The sequence below is a fragment of the Bemisia tabaci genome, chromosome 2, assembly GCF_918797505.1.
Source record: "Bemisia tabaci chromosome 2, PGI_BMITA_v3".
Classification (NCBI taxonomy): Eukaryota; Metazoa; Arthropoda; class Insecta; order Hemiptera; family Aleyrodidae; genus Bemisia; species Bemisia tabaci.
The window spans coordinates 48429613-48454048 of record NC_092794.1 but is presented as its reverse complement, the minus strand read 5'-3'; the positions used below and the strand labels follow the sequence as shown (position 1 = coordinate 48454048).

Genomic DNA, 24436 nt, shown 5'->3' with positions numbered 1-24436 from the left:
GCGTGCAAATAGACTTAAAATTTCAACAAAAATTCGGAGGAATAGAAAGTTTGTTGATGCATCCAAAAATTTGAAAGTGTATTGAGCTAAAAACACATAAAACGGCGTAATTTTTGTGCAGAAATGGATGGAAAATTTGCGTCTGAAATGGAGTTAAAATTTCACAACTTTCTTGAGGGTGGTCCCCCGGTGCCCCTTTTGAGCCCATGCTACACGCACACACGTAAGAGCAGTCGCGAACTATTTGCCCAGACCTTCGAAATGTCGTGTTGAGCAAGATATTAGGTTTACGATAGTTTCCTCGGAACTCAGACATCCCATAGGAAATCTTGAGGTCATAAGGCCTCAGGGGGGTCGGAAATATACAGGGCAAGACTTCTCGGGCACCTTGATACTAAAGCACTGCGGCTACTGGACATGCCATTACTCTGAGGAGACTCGCCGCTAGACCTGGTGGCTAATTTTCCGGATGTAATGTAATGAACTTTCCAAATGTGTCTACTTCTCACACATATTTGCTTTTCTTTCTTTCCCCCTTCCCTGGCGTTACCTGAGGGCATGCTCTATTGCTCTTATTTTCATTCCGGTGGATACGACACATGTTGCCAGCTTATTCATTTTGAAAATTTTTCTTTTCTTATCTAAGGGGCTAGGGGGATAAGGCGCATAAGTGCAGTTTTTGGAAAAATTGAAATATTAATGATTTTGACTAAAACTTGTCTTAGAGTATGTTCTGTGAAAAATTCACTGCTAAATTCCAATTTTGAAACAGCAAGAAATGAGTTTCAACTTTCTTTCTGCTGTATGGCTCCATGTAATTTTGAAACTTGAAACACGGTATTTCTTGAAACAGCAAAAACTGAAATTGTGCGCCGTGTTCTCAAGCCCCTGATTTCTTCGTTTTCTCATTTCTTATTCTTCATTTTTTCTTACAACATATCTCAACTATTTATGCTTTTTTTTCCTTATATCATCGCTACTTACCTACTTTTTCTTTTTTTCCGTGTTTCTATTTCACTACTTCTTGTTTCTTCTTTTGCTATTATGTGCTTTATGTGTTTACAGCTTTAGCATTAAATTTGCAAAAGCGCTGAACAGAAAAAATTGATTTTAATCTAAGGGGAGCTAATGAGGAGTTAAAGAAAAACTACATTTTTTTCGAAGTTTATGTACAATTTATTCACCCTGCAATTTTACCTTAAAAATTTGTTTCAGGTTAAATCTTTATTGAATTGAAAAACATCTTACACTTATTATAACATGTAGATACTTGAGAACCCAACGCGTTGATTTCTCTTATTGATTTTCGATAAAGACTATCCTAAAAATTAATATATTTTTTTTTCATTTTATTTTATTTTTTTTTATACAAAACAGATAGTAGAGATTAGTTTTTACAGTTTGACACGGAGGTTTTTACATAAAATTACACATTTCCTCGTTCATTCAAAAATTTTCAGATCATTTTAAGTCAATCATGTTTGAATTATCACAGTTTTGATTTAAGCCATTCATTGGAACAGCTCACCAGCTTCCATTAAAACCCGCTTCCATTGAATTTTCAGTCAAAACTTTCATTTCTGTGGGTAACTCGTTTCTTGTCGCTACAATTGCAATTACTAAAAAAAGTTGGCATTTTGAAGGGGGTTACATATACTTAACTCAAAATGTTTGCGTACTCTTCTCACTTTTGTAAAAAAAAAAAAAATAAATAAAACAAAATAAAAGTAAATAAAAAAAACTTATTGAGGGGGGAAAAAATAAACGAACAAACCCCACCTTTGTGACCATTATCGTCAAGGAGCTCAAATTGTTGCAGTTTCATTTTGTTCATTACTGTTTCTTTGTCAAGTTTGACAAATACGTATGGGGAAGTGGGGAGGAGCTATTGCTTATTCAGGTGGAAAGCTTTTAATACATAATCGACTCAGAGATAAACTGAAACATTCACCAGTAATACTTCATTTAATTTTTTTGATTAATCCAGTCGGCAAAATGTGATACAGAGTAAAGAGGAAAGAATCACTCTTGACTTTTTGGAGAGGGGGTCATAACTCTGCATCGAATTTTTAAGTTTATTCTGGCAAGAAATCTTAAGAAACTGAGGCACTTTCATACTTTTTTTTTTTCAAGATATGTTCTTCTTTGCCACATATGAGCATGCTGAAAATACAAACTTAAGAAGTGTTCACGTTTTCTTATGTTTTGATATTACTTAAAAAAAAAAAAAAAAAAAAAAAAAAAAAAAAACCCTGAAAAAAATCTGAATGAAGTTACAAATCTCTTTCTGAACACAGCAAATCCTGTTTCAGACACTTTGGACTTACAATGAAGGTAAGTACCTAAATAGTTGTTGAAATGAGATTAAAAACTACTTGCAGAGCAAGAGAGTTTCCTCTCCTAGAACAAGTTATAGTGTCAAATTAGAGTCACCGTATTAATTGCTTCCAATTCTTAGCGATTTAAAAATTTACAAAAGTAGGAATTTCTGCAACAGTAAGCCTGAATTTGAAAAAACCTTTCCGACACAAATCAAACCTGATATCAGGAATAAAGAAATAATGAGGTAAAAAGAAGTACCTACATACTTATATACATCTAAAAATAAAAATGTCACTACTTATGAAAGTCTTGCTTGCTGAATAAGAAAGGAACATTTGCCCAATTGACTTCAACATGTACACTTTAGTCAAAGGGATAAAATGTGAATAAGTACACCTATGCCACCTGAATAACAAAAAGGGTAAAATTGAAAAACAAGGGAACAAGAAATAGGAGAAGACGTATGATCATACTGTATGTAACCAACAATCCAGAAAAAAGGCTAGAATAAGGTTGAGAACGTATGTTAACATCAGGTATACAACAGAAGGAAGACAGAAATGAGCATTCTACGTATCATATTGGCGAACGCTTCAAATTAGAAAGGAAAAAAAAATAAAAATAAAAAATACCCTCCTTTTTAATGAGGTTTAAAATCATGAACTTCCTCACATATGTTCCTTTGAATTATAGTTTTTTAAAGAACCTAATGAGCCTTTGAACATAATATTGATTCTGATAAATGAGGAATTGGCTAGATGATGATTTGATTTTCTCGTGAGACATGTAGCAAGAGTAATTTTAAGATAGAGACACGAAAAAAATAAGGTCTAATAATCCAGAACAGTAACAAAAAAAATTGTGCACAGGAACTTAGTTTGACCTGAATGAGAATGGGTGGTTCAGGGTATGCTCTGCATTTTTCTCCATGTTATTTTTGTATTTCTAATTCTAGGTGACATCATTGGGCTGAAATTGAAACCAATTCTGACCTATATGCATTGGAGAAAACTTGCTCAAAACTTGATGTGTCGTACGCAAGATTTGCTTCACAGAAATTTCTTTTGTTCATTACTGTGAAACTACGACTAGTTGTTGCTTGATATGGTATTACTAATTTCAAAGCAATTTAAAATTCGAACAAATAAAGAGGGAAGTAAAAGTTATTTCCGCGTATTGTTTTTTCTTCTAGAATTTTCAAAAGCGACTTCCTCAAGGTATATTCTATTACTTCTATAGATTTGAGCATTTGATAAAACTTTCAATTATTGGATCCAAATATTCAATGAATTGGAAGTACTTCATTTTGCCTCTTACACACTGAATAGGTAACTTATTTAATCTTCTTTAGAGACTGAAAAACTGAAACGTCCATTTAGCCATCACTAACTCAAAATTGGACACCAATTAAAGTCTCATTAATCAAAAGAAAGCCAACGATAAAATTACTAGAACCATACTAGGGTCAAGGTCTCAAAGTTCTGATCAAAACAGTATTAAAACCTTTTGGCGGATTGAGTAAAATTTTCTAAATTGGAAGACAGAGCTGAAACAATAATGGAGAAGAGAAACACTAGTAGGAGTTGTTGATATTGTAGAAAATCACATTTAAAAAAAAAAAAAACTGATTGCTGAATTAAAACTTAAGACTTATGAATAGGGAACAATGAGTTTTCTTTGAGACGGAAGCATTAAATTTATACAAAATCATATGAAGTATGATGGACAGTGAAGTCCATTCATACAAGTTAAAACTTGACAGCCCACCAAAAGTAACTAAATATTCGAGGGAATAATTAGTGGTAACGCACAGAGGTACGGAAATTATTCGGTATGAAGGTTGACATCAACAAGAAGTAATAACTAGTTAGAGACACAGAAAAAAAAATTAAAACAAAAGTAAAATTGAGCAATAATTTTAAAAATTATGACTAAATTTAATTTCTTTCAAATTATACAACTGCACAATTAGAGCAATCTTTGCTCGTTTTAGCCATAAGGATACTGTGCTTTGATTCACCTTTCATAATTATAATCCAGGTGAAACCAAATGCATTTAGTAACTATCAAGAGTGTTTCCAATTTGTTTATAATGGAAGAAACACTTGTCCCTTCATGATCTTCAATGAAGCTGAGTGGCCAATTACAAATTGATATAAATTGAATCAAATCACTAGTCCAAGACTTACAGAGCATTTCACGATAGCAACCCTTTCGGCTAGATTACTCTTTGTTCTGTCAATTAAATTCAGAATACTAATGACAAAAATTAGAGATAACAACGCACAACGAAATGCAAATATTAGCAATTATTGATTACATTAAAAAGAATAAGCAACTTAAAATTAATTCAGAAAAAACAAACGAGTTTAGGACACTAATTGTTTTGTTCAAATTCATAACTTATAGATAATCGAAATTAGGGAGGGAAGGGGGCTACAGTTAGGAGGCAAGAGAGCTTAGGGAGATGATGGCAAGAACACACTCATAACGTAGCTGAAAACAAATTACTCTATCTGACTAAGAATTTGTAGGACAAGCTGAAGTTCTGTGAAGCACTTAATTTAGTTTAGAGTCACCTTATAAAGTGTAAGAGATCAGACAAACTATTGCCCTCATCCATTGAGAAAGTAATTGGATGTGACTTGTTTATTCAACCTCAAATGACAGCCGCATTGTCACAGAAGAGCTTAACCTGGTTTGTTACTTTTGCAAAAGTTGTATCAAATTATTATGGGTCAATGAGTTTGTGGTTTGAACAACAAAAAGGATTTCAATGGCGGTTAATAGACTTAAAAGTCAAACTTGCTCCTTTTATACTGGTAAGTAAGGTTTCGTGCAAGCTGTAGCACTCACTACAATGACCTTCATTTAACGGAGAAGAAAAACAGGAAAACAAGATGAAAAATTTAATATTAAATGGATATGATCTGATGAAGAGAAAAGGGGAGATGGAAACATTTAAGGAAAACGTGCTGACGTGCTTGCTATGGTAAACAGACGTACAAAAAAAGACAAGAGTTTTGCAGCTTTTGCAAAATGCTTCAGAGAGTATGGCAAAATAGACAGCAATGCAAACTAGAAACTGTAGTTAGCTGAAGTAAAATAGTGGTAAGAAAAAAGATTAATAACTTTACAGATGGGATATTCTACATGCATGCTGTACAAAGCATGTGAAAAACATGACGTGCCACTTCTGATATTGCTCGAGGTGTATTGAATTTAGAAAAGAAGTGCTCAGAATTGTAGACATACTGACACTGCTGGAGACATCTTTTTTTTCTAAGTGCAGATTTTCGTCATTAGCGCAAGAATTTGGCCACCAAAAAATTTTATGACAGCATCTTGAAACTTTTTTTTGAAGAAAGTTCACATACTCTGAGTAATCATGGTAAAAGAGAGCGAGACAGGCTTTAGATTTAGGTAAGAATCAGAAGTACTTAGAAAATACCAAATGTCAGAACATTTTCTCTCATTATGTAGAGACTGGGCTTGTAAAGTTGGCAAGGAAAAATTAGTGGGAAGTTACAACAACATGTAACCTAAATTAGTGCAAAATATGCACACAGGAAAAAAAAGAGATCCACCTGAAATATAGGAGGAATAATTTGAACATTCGAAGGGGAGATTTATTGGTTAACTTTGTGGTAACGATTGTTTAGAAAAATCAAGTCTACGTAACGAAGAAAGCCTGTTCCGAGTGAGAGAAAATCAGATTACGGGATTTTGAACATTTAAGTTATCCCCTGTCAAGTATCTGCAAACAAATATAAAAAGCAGGAATAGGATCCAAATAAGCTTTAGCGAATCAACATATTAACAACTACTTGTTCACTCAAGTGATCAACTGGCTCAAGCACATGACTTTACATGAGAACTAAGCGTCATTTAAGTTGTATTACAGAGAAAGGTTAAAAGAACAATTGACATATAGGTACTGAGCCGCATATGTTAAACACTCATGCAATGATTAACACTTTCGAAGTATTTAGCACTACCAAGAACAAATGATGAACCTACATAGGGACATGGAATACACATATCTGCTCCTTGTTCTCGATAACTGCACTTGTTAAAAAGTCGGTTCTCTCGACTTGCGGAGATTTTATTTAAACCCACAACTACAAATGTAAAATAATGAGAATTTGAAAGTCTGAGATTTGGTGAAAAACAGGGGCAAAAAAGGAAAAATTGTTATTCTACTCATTTAGGTGAAATGGGGTCGAAATTGATAATGGTCAGGTCAGGTAAGGTCTGCTCCTAGTTCATCAGAAATTTGTTCATAATCTTCCGTCACATACAGAAAGCCCTCTTACATGCAGAGACTAAACTAATGAGGTAAACAATAAAAATATACAACTATGAAAAACATGAGCTTACGGTAACAATAAAGAAAAAATAATAAAAATGGAAGAGAGCAAGACGGAAGGGAGGAAAAACAGAATACTTGGCAATAGGATGAAAATTGCAGCAAAAAGCATGTGAGGAAATTTTTGTGAAATAAATATTGATCCTCTACTCAATTCAACTTCTCTCCTTGAGTGTATTTTCTCGGGGCGAATACACTATCTTTTGCAGTAAAGATGAGCCAAGCAATAAGAATTTATCTGTAATGGTCTTAAAGTGTAACTTCTATTTTTTTTAAAGAAATAATTCCGACCTTCAACCAATAAAAAATCTAAAACTTTTCCAGTAGAGAATAACAACCCGCATACTGCTACTAGTACTACACCTTTGCTCCTTGGAAAGGAACTAAAACAAAGCAAAGTGTGAGAGGTAAGGGTTAAAAAGTAAATATAACTTTAAAAATTAATTAACATGAAACTACAAGCACGGTAAGAGTAAAAATAAAAAATTAAAAAAGGGGGAGGAAGTGCTGTTATGGTTGATGCGTTCAAAAACTCATAGTTGCCCAAAAACCTTGAGAAAACTTTTAGGATAGTAATTGGTAATACTTATAAACCTGAAGGGGAAAAAATACATGAACTGAACAGAAAAAAATTTTAGGGGTACCCTCAATCAACTTTGCCTGCCATTTCAAATTGGCTGAGAAACACATCTACGATGGAGCGTCAGAGGGAAAACAAGATGCAAGAGCGATTATAAAATTTTCAATGATTTTGAGGATGCTGGCCACCAGGTAACTGGTGGGAGACTTTGGGGAGTATGGAGTCCCACCGACAGAGCAACATTTAGATCTTCTAAAACAATCAATATTTCTAGACAATGATTACCTACAATCAGCGTAAGGGTATAGGGCACAAAGCACTTTCGAAACAATTAATTGATCCACAGTGAGAAAATGCAAGTCCTATTTTTAGAGTAGGTACAGTTAAATCACTCTATTTACAAGACAAAGTAAGAAAAAATTAGACACTGATACATATAGTTCAAAAATTAGAAACTTCAACCATATTATATTAATAATAAATGTGATTTACTTAATTTAGTACATAAAATATTAAAATATTACATTAAGTAAGCGATAAAATAAAAATTATGTACAAAGATGATCATTTCATTTATACAGGAGCACGTACGTATAAGTATACAGGGGTACGAAAGAACTTCCTCCAAGTTTTGGACACAATTTGAACAGTTGGGTTAAAAAACAGATTTTCGATAGAGATAGTAATTTATTTACATCGGAAGCTGTATTTATAAAAAATTTAAGATTCTATTCACTTTAAAGTAAAGAGTAGAAGTAATAAAAGATAGTTACAGTTAATTGGCGCAATTATTCATGCACTCATGGGTGTAAAGGTTAGGTCAATAAAATGACTTTAAAGATTTTAGGAAGTCTGTACGAATTGTAAACAACATCCAGCTAAACTTTTCGGTAAAAGCAAACTGTCTTGATTGCTCCTATGATTGTAGAGAGAAGAAGAAAAAATCCACCAAAAACTTTCCTGTACAGAGAACTGGTATAAATTGTATAGGAAAAAAAAATTGTACCCGGAAAAACTACCATCGTTTGAATCAATAAATTTGATAAAAGCACACAGTTTTTTTATCTTGATGAGAAAATCTGACCAACTGGTCAATTAAATTCACAATCTACACTGAAAACGTACCATTTTTGGAGAGATTTTTAACATTGTAATGAAGGGGGGAGGGATGACAAGGTTAACAGAGTGATCTAATAGTCCTGCATCGCCCCTGTAACCCTTAGAGCACTAGCTGCTTCTTGGAGTGGTCCCCTTAGAATTTTGGGGGGTTCCAAAACTCGTTTCTTTCAACCTAGGAGTGCTCATAAAATGTCAAGTCTCTTTTCTACATAAATTTGATCCGATCCATTGTGCTGGTGGTGAGGGATTTGTAGATCACCCTGTACTAAGGGGAATTTTCCACCTATAGCACTTAATTTTCCAGGAGTCATCTACTGAGGATAAAAATTACATAAATCTGATAAAGCGCATAGGAGAAGAAAAATAAATAAGTCCACACCTTAGAACTTCTACCCTACAAACTGTTGGAACCATTATTCCTACTCTCCAATATCCAAGAGGAATTTAATGATCTTTCTCTAAAAACTGAAAAATCATGGGCGATGATTTGCAGGAATATGGTGAAACTAATTTAACTGAGGGCGGACCACAAATATATGTCTTCACATTTCAGGGCATGTGAGCGAGAAGTTAGAATTTCTCTAGGGGATTAATAGACCTCCACCCTTCTTAAATTTACATTGACTCACTCAGAAAATGAAGCAAAAGGGATTATATTTTGAGATGGTTCCAGATGCACTTATACCCACGAAAAGCAGTCTTCTATCAAATTAGTGACATTGATTGTAAAAGATTTTTCCTCCTGTTTTTACGCATTAGAGGAAATGGGCTAAGTATACATATTGCAAACATAGCTCAATGTCCATTGAAAATTTCAACCAATTTGAACAATTTAAAAAATTGCCAGGGGCCTACAGGGTTCACTTTCAAGAAAATGCGCATATTATGAAACTGATGATTTGCCTCATACACTGGGAAGGAGAGGAATTAAAAGAACCAGTGGTTTCGGATATAGATTATTTGAATTTGGATAAAAATTTGGCAAGAAACCAAGCTAAGCAGGATTATACTGCATTCAATAGGTTGTATTTTGATTACTGCACATGTATTTGAATTTATTGGGTAGAGTGGCTGAAATAATCTTCTAAATTTTGATTTAACACGGAGGTTACAGCTTTTTCCATCATTCTGGGAAAAAATGGTGGGGTCTGAATTTATTAATTGGCAATTTATCGTTTTCCTCAGAGAGAGATTCTCTTGTGAAAAATATTCTCAAACAGATGCGGTGTGCAATGCTCAGGTGGTAACAGTTCAGATGTTCATCATCAGGAGGCTTAAAATGAATCAAATCTAATAGAAGTTCCCTTTAAAAAGATGGTATGTTGTTTGGAGTGAAGTACAAAAACTGATTCTTAAGTAGAGATTAGAAATGTAACTCAATCACTTTGCGACTAAAAAATAAAATCTTCATTAGAAGTTTTAAAAAGTGAACGAGGGGGATGAAGAGTGGACAATGCAAAAGTTCCAACAACTTCAGATAACAACTATTATACCACAGTTCAAGTTATTGCATCCCATAATATAAAATTTTATTCTAAAAAAATATTTATGACGCAAATTTAAGAGCTAACTTACAGACAAGAGGGTTTATAACCACGTTGCGCAAATAAATAATAAGTAGATACAGGTAAAACAGAAAAATGAATTTCTTACTGTGCATTTGTATTGAAGGAAAATGCTTAATGGTTTTGAGCATGTCGAAGTTCAAAATATACCAGTACAAAATATAGAAATAAAAGTCAATTATTTCTTAATTTGCCCATGTACTCATTTGAGTACAAATTAGGATACACTGGACATAACTTGAGTTATATTTACAATAAAATAGAGGGAAGATGTGATGAAAAAAGAAGAAAAGAACTACCCTGTTACACTGGATTCCCACAATAAAGCATACACAACACCAAAATTATGAGAATTTAATTATGAAAAATAATGAAACTAAGTTTGTGAACTGACCCACTATTCGAGGAGGCTTAAAAGATGTCATTGAAATATACCAAAATCCTCGCTTGTCAGTAACTGGTTAGCATTGCAACCAGCAACTGTACTATTATGAAGTCATTTTTCCGTAATTTATACAAAATCTGTTGATGTTATACACGAAGTCTGTCAGAGTTTACTGTCAGTATGTTAAGTCATTAAAATAGCTCACGCTTAACAATGGTACTTAATAGTAAAAACGATCGTAAAAAAGAAAAAAAATAATGATAGAAAGAATCATCGGCAATTAAATAAAAGTTCTATTTCATACCTAGAGTAGTTTTCTGTTGAACCGCTCACTAACCTTGCGGTTGGACACAGATCAAAACTTTTACAACATGAGACAATCTACGTGATCAACTCTATTGCATGTCTGATTTAATGAGAGAAAGAAAGAACGAAAGAAAAAGAGCTGAATTCAGTTTTAAAGTGTCTCGTACACTTCAAACTTACCTACATTGCCTTTCTCTATACAATACTAATCTTCCTTATATTGCACGAACCCATTTCAATAGTTTCACATTTCTAAGTGATAGCACCTGAACATAGGAACTATATTTATTGAGCAAAAAGTTTCCTCTAAATTACCTGATATCATTGGAGAATTCACAGTTTGTTCACTACATTGTTGGCACAAAAATCAGTGGTTATATCTGCTATCGAGGGAGTTTTTTGCTAGTTTTAACAATAAACCTCTCATCAGATCAATTACTTTGTAATTTTCATGCTATCGCATTGCACTGACGCAAATTTACATTTAGCCTGATTCGAGAAACCCCTACCAGCATATAAAAGGAGGCAGAAGGGCAAAGGAAAGCTATGCGCTTAAAAAAACCTCCAACATTTGGTTCTTTTGTTATCACACAAACGAAAAGGAAAGTACCAAAAATTTTTAAAAAAAGCTTGAGGAGTTGAAAGAAGGAAGGGATCCAGGAGCAATTTTGAAAGAGGGAAGTTTTACTGTGATGGCTTCTAATCACACACGCGTTTTATTTTTTTTCGCACATGAAAGCCAAAATAATTTTCAGTATCATCACACTTCATGGACAAAAAAGGACAAGTCTTACTAGAACAGAGAGATCACTCACGAACTCCTTACCATTTCATAAAAGCCTTAGAAGACATCAATCCATTCATGGTATACTTGAAATCATTAGATGATTAGATTATTTGGGGGGGGGTACATAACTAAGTACATATCTCCGTTCACGCCTTTGCACACCTCCTGTCATACTTATTTTTTCTCCGGAAAAAATAGCTAACTTAATATCTCGAAAACTTTCTGGATTTTTCTCCTGTATCAGCAGAATATTCAGTATGTATTTCAAGCTAAAAAGTTGATTTGTTCCTATTTGAAAAAATTAAAAAGGAGTGACAATTTTGAAACACCGCATTGGATACGTAGATTTGCACTTAAGCTGTTGATACTTTGGATTTGGCGCTTGGGGCTAGAGGGTTGTATTAGATTTTAGATAATCTAATATGAGTGGGTAAGTTGTTTTTACTTGCGTGAACAATAAAACATTAGCACTATCATACTTCTAACAAAAGTAAGAAACCTATCTATCAGATTAACAGTGGAGAGAGGGAGAAAACGAAAAATCTGGGCCAGAAAAATAAGGAAAAAAATCCTGAAATAAATTGGTTATTGGGGTATATTGGGTAGTTGGGAACAAAATAAAGTAGGGTTAATGATGAACAAAATGAGATGAAGAGGGTGGGAAAAGAGCTGAGGCAAAAATGGTTATCAGACAGGCAATAAGTTAATCAGTAAATCAGAAGAATATTTTAAATATGTACTATATCTTCAACAAATAACGAAGAGAGCATTGAAAAAGAAGAAAGCAAATTGTGTTATATTCAACAAAAAACTTCAATTTGAAGTTTCACAAATACTAAACAGAGGCTATTCTAGAGAGGAGGATGGGTAACAAAGAATTGTCTGCAAAATAAATAATTGATGAGGTTAAAAAAGAATAATCAGAAGCTGTACTGTGTCGCTCGTATAATTTCTTACTGATCTTAGATCATACATAGAACTAGTACGGTAAAGTTTCATGTTCTCTGTTACACCAGAGAGTAAATTCCTTCTGTCACCAGGATCAGTAATGACATTAAAAAATGGCAATTAGAAGTTCAGAATCGATAACAAATATCAAAAAAAAAAAAGGAAATAATCACATATGGTACACAAAACCAAAGTCAAGTTAACGAGGCAAACTGGTTAAGAGACCACTGAAACGATTTAGATAGGTAAGATAATGCATTAGTTACTTTCAATCAAAGTAATAAATGGAGTAATCATCAGAGGGCACTCTCTGCACAGAATTAATGAGATTGATTATCCACTGGGATTTGATCAGTTCAAGATCAATTCACTTCTTACATGAATTCCAGTATCAATAATTAAAATAATTACCTCGGTTTCCATTCTGATTAATAAAAGGTTACCTTTTCGATTGATGGTGATCTTGGTGACAAGAAGAAACGTCTTGTGAGAGGAGTAGAAATTAATGCTGATGAGATAAGTCCCGAAAGTTGCGACGTAACAACACATGCTTCAGAAGTACTCAGCACCACAGTTTCAGACGAATTGTTCAATAATTTCCCATCCTTTGATAAGAAAAAAAATGATGCAGGGTATGATTGCACAATCCCCAAAACGGAAAAAATAAAAATCATACAAAGTACGAGCGGGGGTACAATAGTCAATAGTAAACACATGCAAACTATTAGTAATGACCTGAGGAAGAATCAGTGGTAGAGTGGTAAAATATAAAAATACATGCGGTAAAAAAATGATGTGTTGAATAAAACAAGTATCACGTACATAAACAAGCATTAAATAACACAACAAATATTAAAAAATAAAAATAAACGTGAAAAACAAAACAAAATAAACAACCTTTCAATACGAAAAAAACAAAGAACAGTCTTAATTATCAGCTGACTTGTGCATGTTAATATTGTTAGGTCAATCAAAAACTACCGTAGCCGATATTGTGATAGCCTGTTTGTGAGTAACCAGCGCTGGGGTAAGGAGCACCGTAGGGAAAACTGGGGCTGGGTACATGAATATTGTGTGGTGCTGGATACGAGAAACCAGGGCTTGAGTACTGGTTGTAAGGATACGGCATTCCAACGCTATTCATTGAAGAGCCACCCAAACGACACGTCCTGTCAACTAGAGGATTGAATAAAGAACTACTTGATGAGTCCATAAGATGAGGATGAGGTGGGCCCATTAGATTTGGATAACTCGAAGGATTATAATTATGAGAGACGGAGAACGCATCTATTGAGCTGTTATTCGTTAAAGATGAAACAGAGAAATTCATACTAGCTTGACTCTGTTGCGTAGTCGGAGGAGCAGTTGGTGTACTGGGGGGTGGATACATTCTTGAATATTCTGATAGATAGGATTCGTCAGAAAACTGACCGCTAGGCACATGTTCGCTCATTTGCTCTCCCTCTCCAATGTTTGGGATCTGGTCTACCAGTGATTCCAAGCCGGACAAACTTTTTGATGCAACATCTTGCGAGATTTGAGGCTTCACAATGTGCTGATAGTCCATGCGCGGCCGTTGTGCATGAGGGTATCTCACTGTTGTCATAGAATCTGACTCTGCAGAAAAATCCTCATAGTTCTGGTAGTTCATTTCCGGAGTTTTATCCTTGGCCGGAGTTGGACTAGAGAAGTGACATTCCATCCTGTTTTCTTCAGATATTGTATTCGGCGTTGAGGGAGGAGGACTTTTACTTGGTTCCTCAGGCATACTGGCTGGTGGTTCGAATTCGGGTGGCCCTAAACTTGGCGACGTTGGGCCTGGCGAATGAATATTTTCAGATGATATTGCTGCACTGATTTCGGATGAGAGATCCGAATGAGTGAAAGATGGTGCTTGCGGTGATTGGGAGTACGGTTGATACACCAAAGGAGATTGCGAGGAAGGCTGATTCATGAGGGAAGGTAAAGTTGGAGGCTGGCTAGGGTACATAGGCGGTAAATTCATTGGAGATTGGATAGGGGGAGAAAAACAGTTTGAAAGATGAGTTGAAGGGTTACTATGCTCTGAATTATTCATTCCGTTTTCAATTACTAAATTTGTTTTGATTTTCTTCGGCCTTCCGCGCTTCTTTTTCGGAACACCGTCAATGCTAATTTTATCCTCTTCTACGACTGGTTTCGGAGGTTTGGGTGTAGGCTCTTTCTTAATTTCTTCACCATTTTCATTTTTTATCTTCTTCGGCCTTCCCCTCTTTTTCTTCTTCAAGGGTTCACCTTCACCTTCTTCATTAACGACATTGTTTTCTAATTGATTGAATTCATTGTAATACATACCGTCTTTAGGTTCTTCCTTTACCTCAGGTTCGAAGAACGTTTTCAATTTAGAATATGTGAAGACTATTTCATTTTCATCCAGTTCTGGTCCAACACCATTCAGGTAGTCCCGGAATTTCTTCAAGGCAGAGTAGAATGGAACTTTGTCTGCAGCCCTGGGAAGCTGAGCACAGCGTGCACTAGAGGAAGGCATCACCCACATATACTACAAGGACATAGCAATTAAACACAATCATTATTGACATATTATTAAAAATTAAATAAATCGTTTAAAATAAATAACATAAGAGTTAGAGAGTAATACTTCATCCAAGAATTTGATTTTACAGTCTTTACTTTCAAAGGAAATTACTCCGGTTAAGAGTGCCATTTGCTAATTAAAATCATAACCACTGCTGCATCAAGTTAAAACAAGGCGGATAAAGAATGGTGGTCGCGTTTCAGGTACATCCTGATTGCATGGCACAGCATGTGCCCTCTGCACGTCACAGCTTTAAAAATGGCTGCTCAACTCGAAATGCGACCACCTCTCTTTATTCGCCTTGAGGTTAAAAGTCACAGTTTCTGGTTAAGAAAGAGTAGGAAATATTTTGTCTTCCTTTTCACACTGATTGAAATGACAAAAAAATTTGAAGGCTAAGCAGAGACACAAATGCAACGTTGTTGTAGTGGAATGTTGAAAACTGTTTCAGAATGGCATTAAACTATAATTCTTATCATATTGTATGAATTCTATTTGCTCTTTTCAAAATAAATGAAGTGATCCTAGTTTCAAATAGATCTTGGGGTTCATATAAGTTCAGATTTTGTTCATGAGGGAAAAGGATGATTGAACAGTAGAGTCAACAAGTTGTATTTGCATATCCATGGTGCAACTCCCAAACCACATGTCTTGGTTTGTGACGTTGCAGACATTCTGTCATGCTTCATTTTTCAAAGAAGAACTACTCAACATCAGTTCTTAAAAACTTCCATGATTTTACTTCTCTGTGCGAAGCAAATTCTAAGAAAACATCAAGGTATGAAGTTGATTTGTTTTCCTTTTATTAAATAAATAAAACAGGGGCAGAATTTTCAAACACTGTCAGCAAGATACATGGTCTAGGAGTTTCAACATCGGTATATTCACAAGACTTGACAAAGATTAGATGCGTCTGAAAAACCTTGGATAAATTATCCGTAGCATACCCTGGCGAAGAGTGCAAAGGTTTTTCATGCCTGTAAAATGTACATTAATATGCAATGAAACAAAAACAGACATTAAGAAGTTAGAAAAGTATTAGATTGCATTATAACTTACAGTATTAGTGCCATCAACTAATTCAGGTTGCCGCCCGAAGCAGAAGTCTTTCTTGCCAGAGAAGACTTCAAAAATTAATTTACCGTTAAAAACTGCTATTTTCGGTTTGAATTTCTGTAATTTTTCTAACAAAACTTGACTCCCTAAGGAAAGAAAGAAAACAAGCAAATTAATGAATGAGACATTTATGTTGATGCAAGAAATGCTCATAGGTAACAGCAAAGAATTTTCGACTGTAGCTCACTACGCGGTTGAATATTCTTTTGCATAAGAAAAAAGTTATAAAATTGGAACAGGAATCAATTATACACTACTCTTTAGAAGGTCTATGCATACAAAAAGTGATTTCAATCAGAGCAGCCTGTTCCTTGGCATCATTTTCTGTGGACTTTAAATGAGTCTAGCAACAATAAATGAGATGATGCTTCCTTAATCTGAGTCAATGACAAACTTGTCGAACAAGACATTCTCATTAAGCCGAAATAATCATCAAGCATAAAACTGCAGTTATTATGGGACCAAAAACTGGAGGAGAAAAAGTCAAAATTTCTTTCATAACAAAGACATTGTTCTGAATAATAGGCAGGAAATCCTGAGAGACATTTTATCTTTGTTAAAAAATTATAATTTCCAAAGCAGGACAGAAATTTTTCAGAACATCACATTCGAATTGCTGTAGCTCAGCCAACTTAGGTCCAGCAGAGGATACAGTTATACTAACATGATGGAAGAATTTTAGCTTTCTTTCCATTTAACGATTTAAAAATTAACAAAATTGTAGGATGGGTAAACTGAATTTTCCATTCATCCAAGTAAAAAGCAATGTTTTGGACTTACAATTGTCTGTTCACAAATCATGACGTTAAGCTTCACATCATAGCATAGCAAATTTCTTCCAACTTGTTCATGATTCCTTCCTGTAAGGCTGATTCATGCTCATAAGAGGTTAACACACATTCAGAAAAGACGATTACTAACTTAAGACAAGAGGAGTTTATTACCTTCTTTAATTTCTTTCCTCGTTAAATCCGCACTACCTTTTGTTGCTCTCTCAACCATGTTTGTAAATCCTATTCCGTTTTTCAAAAGTTTGTAGTCATCATCTGCTGTCATGGGTTCTGGTGTCAGCCCCGAAAGATAAAGACATTTCCCTGAAAAAGAAATCGAATTCTTTACAACAACTCAAACCAACTCAAACCATCAAAATGCAGCATTTTCAACCAGCTAATAGTAGACAAAAAAGAATCTGTTAGGTATAGACCTGAAAGGCAGGAACAAAGTTCTAGTGTTTCATGATTTTTCCATCTGCTGATTCCTTGACTTCTTTGCAATTTTTTAACACCAAAATGTCCAAATCTCCGACTTTTCCTAGCCTTCCAACAAAGCTTCTTAAATTTTTTCTCTTTTAATTACACAGTTTTTTGTTAACTTAGGACAAAATTACAAATTCTGAACATATAAATTACAGAAAAAGGCACTTGGAAGTAAATCTTGCTCTCTTGAATAGCACCGGCTGAAATTGCTGAGCTAAAGTTACCTAACTTTTCCAGGTAGCGGTAACTTCCCTGACTTGCCAGACCGCCAGAAACCTTAAATGTTTTAACATCTCAAAAGGTTGCTCTGCTGCATTGAGTTGCACTATGGACACTGACAAAGATTTTCTTAATTTCATTCATCACTCATTCATACTTTTAGTTGGGACTTATTAAAAAAAACACTCTCATTTTTAGTTACTACTCGCACTTTACTAATTTGCCTTTCAATACTCAGAATGGCTGAGTTCTTTTAAAAAATTAAAAATATTTTTTTGCAAAATTTTAAAGTAAAACTTGTATGGGTTCTAGTACTCATCGGTTTTCAAAAAATGAGAAACGGGGTTTGTACAAGTGCAATTGAGTAACAAAATTAACTTTAGCTCATTTGCAATTTAAACCTAGAGGGAAGTGAGTAGGTGTCAATTACTTAATTCTTAAAAGTTAATTACAAAACGTTAACTCTTTCATATTTACTTTTTAAGCAATAAGTAACTGTGATTGATCCACTGGATCTCTGGGTTCTTTCTAAAAATTTTCAAGTGTGGGAAGATTATTCTTTTCAAGAGTAACCATTTGGCAAAAAATGAAATAAAATTTGACACTCACAAAAATGGTTGCCAGGGCCGGCATAATGATGACCTTTGTAGGCTGCAAAAAGTCCAGGATTGATACCAATCTAAAAAAAATTGAGTATTCATTTTAGCGATGGATGCAGATGGAAAACATTAGAGGTGCTGAAATCGTGAATAAATAACTGAACAACAGATGAGCAGGAGAGAAGAATATTCTGTTGAATCAAGCTGTAACACAAGGCGTTGGTTTGGAGAGTGATGGTTCTTGGCACCTAAGAGGGTGAAAAATGTGGGCATGGCTGGATATAATAGAATCCTGAATACAAGCAGCATGCTGGTTACCTCATCTGTATAAAGTCCCAAGACTGGGGGCAGAGAGTCTTGTTTAAATTCATAATCAGAATTCTTTTTCTAAAATTCCTCAAAGATTCTCAGATTTTTTGAGACCTTTGAAAGTTAAGAACAACATTTCTTTATTTTTCAGATTGCTACTGGCTCTAGCAACAATAATCCTTTGCAATGAACGGATGGCTTACTGAAAAAATGAACAGCCTCAAAAAATTATTCAAATTTTTCATTTCTTTATATAACATGAAACATATTTCTTGGAGTTAAAACAAAGCCACCGAGAAATAAAATATAAGTCCTTTCCAATTGAGAAGGGCCAATCAAATGTTTGGGAGCCGTTTCAAAAAAATCGTGACGTGTGTGCACATATTAGAGATCATCCTTGTTGACACAAAATTTAGGGAGCTTCCATAACCTACATGATACACTTATTCGGCATTTTTGACCCCTCGCCCCCCTCCCTAGAAAAGCTTTTGACAAAAGACCCTATCCTTTATCCCTAAAACTCTTTCAGACTATTATTTTTCTTTTGCAGAAATTGAGTTTAAACCTGCCTGTCTTGGGTATTTATTCAACTGCTACCAGTCCACTGCTCCCTCATGATGACGTGCTTTTGCACTTAAATACTCTCCGTAAAATCAATTTATTCATAAATGTAATGATTAATTCCTTGTTCAGCTCAAACTCTTCGATTCCTGTTTTAAAGCTAATTAACACTTAAAGAATGTGTATCTTTTTCTGTATGTACTGGTATTTAGTGATGATTTAGCAAGAATGCCACTTGGAATTATTAAAAACCCAGCGATGATTTTAATCAAGTAGATGAGAAGTATGGCACATGTACGTTTAAAGTCTTGTGATAACAATAATTATGGGTTTTACGAATGTGGGGACTTTCAACAGATTTTCTCGACATGAGCCATGGATATGATACTATGTAGAACAATACTATCAGAGAAACTTAGGTGAAAAATACTTACAATGACAATATCTAGATTGTGAGACAGATGATCAGGCAAAGTTCGCTTAGATACTTCCTCTTCAGGCATTCCATTGAAACGGTCGTGTTTTTTTCTTTCCTTGTACACTTTGACTGCGCCTTCTTGTTTTGGTTTGAGGGGCAGATTGTTCATCATCAGATCCGTAGATGGATACATCATCCTGGACAAAATTATATGGGAGAGATTTTAGAGAATGACTCAGAAAATGAATAGAATTCCAGCAACAGATTTTAAACAGTTTGTGGAAACAGCACATGAGGGATTTTGCTAAACCAGTGTGTGACATATTTTTCACCTTTGAAATTTAACTTTGATCAATTTGTTGGTAAGAACATGTTAAAATTGCTCCTGAGACAACTCAATTTTTCCAAATTTTCCAAGGTAGGCCTTTTGAACCCCCTTTGATGCTAGGGAAATTCCCCGAATCTCTCTTAGCAGCTAGAGGATTCCCCCAAATTGCCCTTCATGGACTGACAGTTAGTATGCCCTAAGCCCTCCCCACAAAAAATGCTTGTTCCCCCAATGTTGCCTAAAATATTGCATTAAAATGACAAAAATGAACTTACCCTCCATCCTCAGGTCTAATTTTTTTCTTGCGACCTCTTTTCTTGGGACCTTGCTGCTGCATGGCTCCTTGAACGTGGTGTGATTGCGTCTCGTCCACAAAACTGTAAGGATCATCCGAGAGCTCATACTTAATACAATTATTCGGATGCTGCTGAGGATGATGCTCATGAGAGAGAAGATGCATGAATGGATGGCCATGCATAGGGTGCTGCTGATGCATTTGCTGGTGCTGTTGCATTTGCGAGTGCTGCATATGGGGTTGGTGGGGGTGGGGTTGATGAGCCTGATGCTGCTGATGCGACTCATGAGATTGATGTGTTTGATGCTGCTCATGTGGTCGCATTTGCTGATGCTGCTCAAGCCCCTGATGTGATTGATGCTGGAGCGACTGATGCTGCTCATGCGACTGATGTTGATGGGGTTGATGTTGATGTTGCTGATGTTGCTCATGCGCAGCATGCTGGTGCTGGTCGTGCTGCTGATGCTGCTGGTGGGATTCTTGCGTCTGATGTTGCTGATGTGATGGGTGGGGCTGGTGAAGTTGATGCTGCTGGAGCAGATGCGGAGAGTGAGGAGACTGCTGATGTTGATGGAGCGGATGTGGAGAGTGAGGAGACTGCTGATGTTGATGTTGAAGGGGATGCGGAGAGTGGGGATGAGGAGACTGTTGATGATGCTGTTGGAGAGGATGCGGTGAGTGAGGCGACTGTTGATGCTGATGTTGCTGGAGCGGATGTGGGGAATGGGGAGACTGTTGATGTTGATGTATCTGACCCATCAGTTTTGGCACATTTCCTTGAGCTCTTAAATCAATGTCTCCGCTAGTTTCATAACCATCATCCTGAACTTCTTGCTTCATCATGTTATTTTCATTGTAATTAGACCTGCAACACCAATATAAGATTAGACCTATGTTAAAAATAGAATGAATTATATTCGATAAATTAATGACATAAATTTGCAAAAAAAGGGGGGAAAATGGACCGATTGAGTGAGAACTTTCTCTGTCTTGCGAAGCACCCTCCCACTCTCACTCCTCACAATCTAGGCTAAACTAATTTAGAACTACATAGACTTCTGGCTTTGTTATCTTTCTTTTAGCCATATTTTGCTTCAGAATATTTAATCAATATCCATTGCCAGAGAAAACAGTATTACACAGTATAGAAAAAAACCCTACAAAACCCAAACAGTTCAGAGTCTCTTCTTTCCTCTCTTACCTTAACCTATCTACAACCAAGAGACAGAAAAAAGAATCATCTTGTTGATCAAAAATCTTCCATTTTATAAAAATAAATAGTCCAAAGTCAACCCGAAACCTAAATGGATCATGTGAATCTGTTTTATGAAACCACTAAGAGTCCAAAAAAATAGACGTTGGACACTACAGCAGAAAAATTCAAGTAGAGAGGTAAGTACGTCTTAAGATAGGAGGATCCTGGTTACTTCTGTCCTACAGCACATTTTAGGAGCAGTGAAAAGGTGCCTTTAAATCAGGTTACTTGATTTGAAACTTAAGAGCTTTAGGTTCATGCTGATTTGGATGAAATGTGTGAGAAGGAAGGAAGAGGCAGTCCGATGAGAGAAAAAAGAGCTACGTTTCATGATGTCATGGTATGAAGCGTCTCATTAAAAAATAGAAATACAAATTTTTAAAACTACTGGGATTTCCACTGGGCCAAGATTCCATTTAGAGAATTCTGATGATAGAATAATCTATACCTACTGGAATGAGAAGTGTTGTTCGCTAAAATACTTCGCCATGTTGAAATTAAAATCACAATCTTCTGCTTTTAATAGATAATTCGCTTTCCTTCCTTGACAGACAAAGAGCTGTGATAGACATGCCTTGAATTTTGCTTGAAGTTTGACTGGTGATGCGCAAGCTGTTAGAATTTAGTAAGTAACAAATCCTGAATGCCATAAGTTAGCTCTTAGAAACCGTTTTCGAAATCTAATGTACAAGTCTTTCCAATTTATCCCCACCAGCTGCAGAGTAGCAGCTTTCACTTACGCTTTATTATATTACATATTAGTTGACTGATAGTGAGGTGATACTAAATTAGAAAAATTCATTCACATCAGTAAACATCGATGGCACCATCTGAATTCAACATTAGTTTAATCAAATTGACTTGGTATCAAAGATTAATCTGAGTCTAAACATAAATACGCTAATCTATGCACAGCTAGAATAAATGAGGATGAAAATTTTTTGTGACTTTCCCAGATTTAGAATCTTTTTCCAAACCATCTCTCAAGATTTTGCAGATTTGCTTCAGTGGAGTGAAAAGACCTCGGTGAAATTCCCTAGATTTTAGAGTGGTAATTTCAAGAATGTCTGAATTCTTAGCTGATACTTTTATTCAACTCTCATAAGTGCTACAACACAGAATAAAAAACACTCAAGCTAGTGGTAAAACAATTATCAGCCTTCCTTCCTTAAAATGATTCCTCAAACAAAATAGACACTGCGGTACACAAGTAAATCAAAACATTAGGAAAAAACAGAGGAAAACCTAACCATGTTTACATCAGACCAAACATTTTAATAAAAGTAGAGATAATGTTAAGTATGGGTTCCAGGATTGGAGCATTTGAAGGCTGAGAACACGCGCAATATGATAATGTATCATATATAAATTTGGTATGAATGGGCGATAAACTCATTCTTGTACACAACAGTACAATTAGAGATCTTTATTTTGAAAGTAAAATCATTAAGGTGGAGGAGAGAAATCAATACATTACTGTGATACTGGGGCTATTTAGAGATAAACGTTACCATTACGATAAACATCAAGTAGAAGTTGAATCAATACTCATGCCAAAACTAGGACCGAAATGAGATCAACTGGTAAACTAGATTGGGAGAGGAAGATAGTTAATACAGAATGAGGTAAGATTTTCCGCAAGAGAAATGTGCAAGAGCATGAAATTTGAGATACTGCTCTTGCCGTGAATGCAGATATCTCTGCGCAGAAACAATGCTTTGAAATATACAGGACAAATTTACTGTGTGTTAAGCTTGTTTGGAAGAACAAAACACAGAACTGGTAGTTGATAAATAATATTTCAGGATAACAACACCAACGATGTCATAAAATGGCATGACAGAATTGAACAAGACTACTACCGCGGACAGAAGTGTTTTCAGCAGCAGAACTGATAAGGAAAAACCAAGGGCAGCAGACTTTCGAGAGCAATCACAGGGAGACTCCCATGCATTTTGTGACACAAACGAATTGCAGGGACTAGCTTGAATTGGGAAAAGACAAGGGTAAAATCCGATTGAGGTGGTTAGAGCAGTATGTGGTGGTGACAAGAATAGCATCTGTAGGAAGGAACCACTGTCACTATCGACATAAGGAGCGGAAAAGACACTCAGCTGTTAAATAATGATGAATCTTAAGCTGAAACTCGTAACGTGGAAAGTGAAATTTAAGTTACACTGATCATCGCGATTCCTGAGACTCGAAAAACACACGGTTGATGCATATGTACTCACATTTTCATGGCAGTCCCTTCTGGTGCTTCCATGGTTGCTCCTAGAAGTGTTGCGGCTTCTCTGAAGAGTGTGGCAACTTGCATTGGGAACCACTTGTGTCACTTTTTGAACAAAAAATTAAATTGAGTTATTCACACCATACCTTACGTAAGATAAGGTCCTAAAAGTTTTCTAATCATTTTTTCTCTGAAAATTTACCCAGAAAAACAAAAAAAGAAAACAGGCTCACGCAAGATAAAAAGAGCCTGAAGCTGATTGGTCGAGAGATGACCTGAAAAATCAATAGAGCAACCACCACTGCTTCCATTCTGAAAAAGCGAAAAAAAAAGTGTGGAAAATTAAAACGCCAATTAATAGTTTTTCCCGTACAAATTTCTGAAAGTTCATGGCAATGCGAAGCTCGAAATTTCTTTCAGCTCAGAATTTTTTCAGATATTTTGTGAACATATTGGTCAATACGCTAGAGTTTTTACTCACTGCCGTGCACCATTTTGATGAAGTTATTATCGGACGGCCATACAAAAATAGAAAAAGTTCCGTCGGTATTGATCTTGATTTTTTTCTCCTCGCACTAAAATTTCGGAATCATCATGATTTGTACATCATAGTTGAAGTTGCAGTAGATTCATTTCTTCCCACATCATACGAATAGTTCAATTTTTTCCGAGTATGACAGCGCTTGGTTATTTTGGGGTTTCTTTTCCTGCGTGACGTGGACTTTTTTGTTCCTCGGCAACATCTCCGATCGACTCGCGTAGTGTTGGCAACCCTGAGAAGTGGAAATCCCCACAAGCAAACCAGTAATAAATAGGAATATTGCAACTATATATATATAGTAAAGGGAACATGGAAAGGGAAACTTATCCTGTCCATGTTGGCAAATTTACGGA

General features: G+C 35.4%; 1 protein-coding gene across 2 annotated transcripts; it reads right to left on the bottom strand.

The window, feature by feature from the left end:
• Positions 1-1152: 1152 nt before the first annotated feature.
• On the bottom strand, positions 1153-24189 carry Tdg (Thymine DNA glycosylase). 2 transcript variants are annotated; one of them, XM_019061685.2, is made up of 7 exons: positions 23547-24189; positions 20038-20922; positions 19451-19631; positions 18157-18226; positions 17017-17166; positions 16016-16158; positions 1153-14920 (listed from the first exon to the last, which is right to left on the bottom strand). In XM_019061685.2, the coding sequence occupies exons 1-7, from the start codon at positions 23627-23629 to the stop codon at positions 13352-13354; spliced, it is 3081 nt and encodes a 1026-aa protein (XP_018917230.2). In that variant the 5' UTR covers positions 23630-24189; the 3' UTR covers positions 1153-13351. The 2 variants fall into 2 exon arrangements, with proteins under 2 accessions (XP_018917230.2, XP_018917231.2); XM_019061686.2 differs by lacking the exon at positions 23547-24189 and adding an exon at positions 23175-23519.
• Positions 24190-24436: the final 247 nt, after the last annotated feature.

Excerpts from the sequence above, each read along its gene's own strand:
- Tdg (XM_019061685.2), bottom strand. The coding sequence starts at position 23,629 with ATGCAAGTTGCCACACTCTTCAGAGAAGCCGCAACACTTCTAGGAGCA. Across the intron at positions 17,167-18,156 it reads CGGCCCTGGCAACCATTTTT|GGAAATGTCTTTATCTTTCG; the intron begins GTGAGTGTCAAA and ends TTTCTTTTTCAG. Across the intron at positions 14,921-16,015 it reads TAGTTGATGGCACTAATACT|TATATGTGGGTGATGCCTTC; the intron begins GTAAGTTATAAT and ends ATGTCCTTGTAG.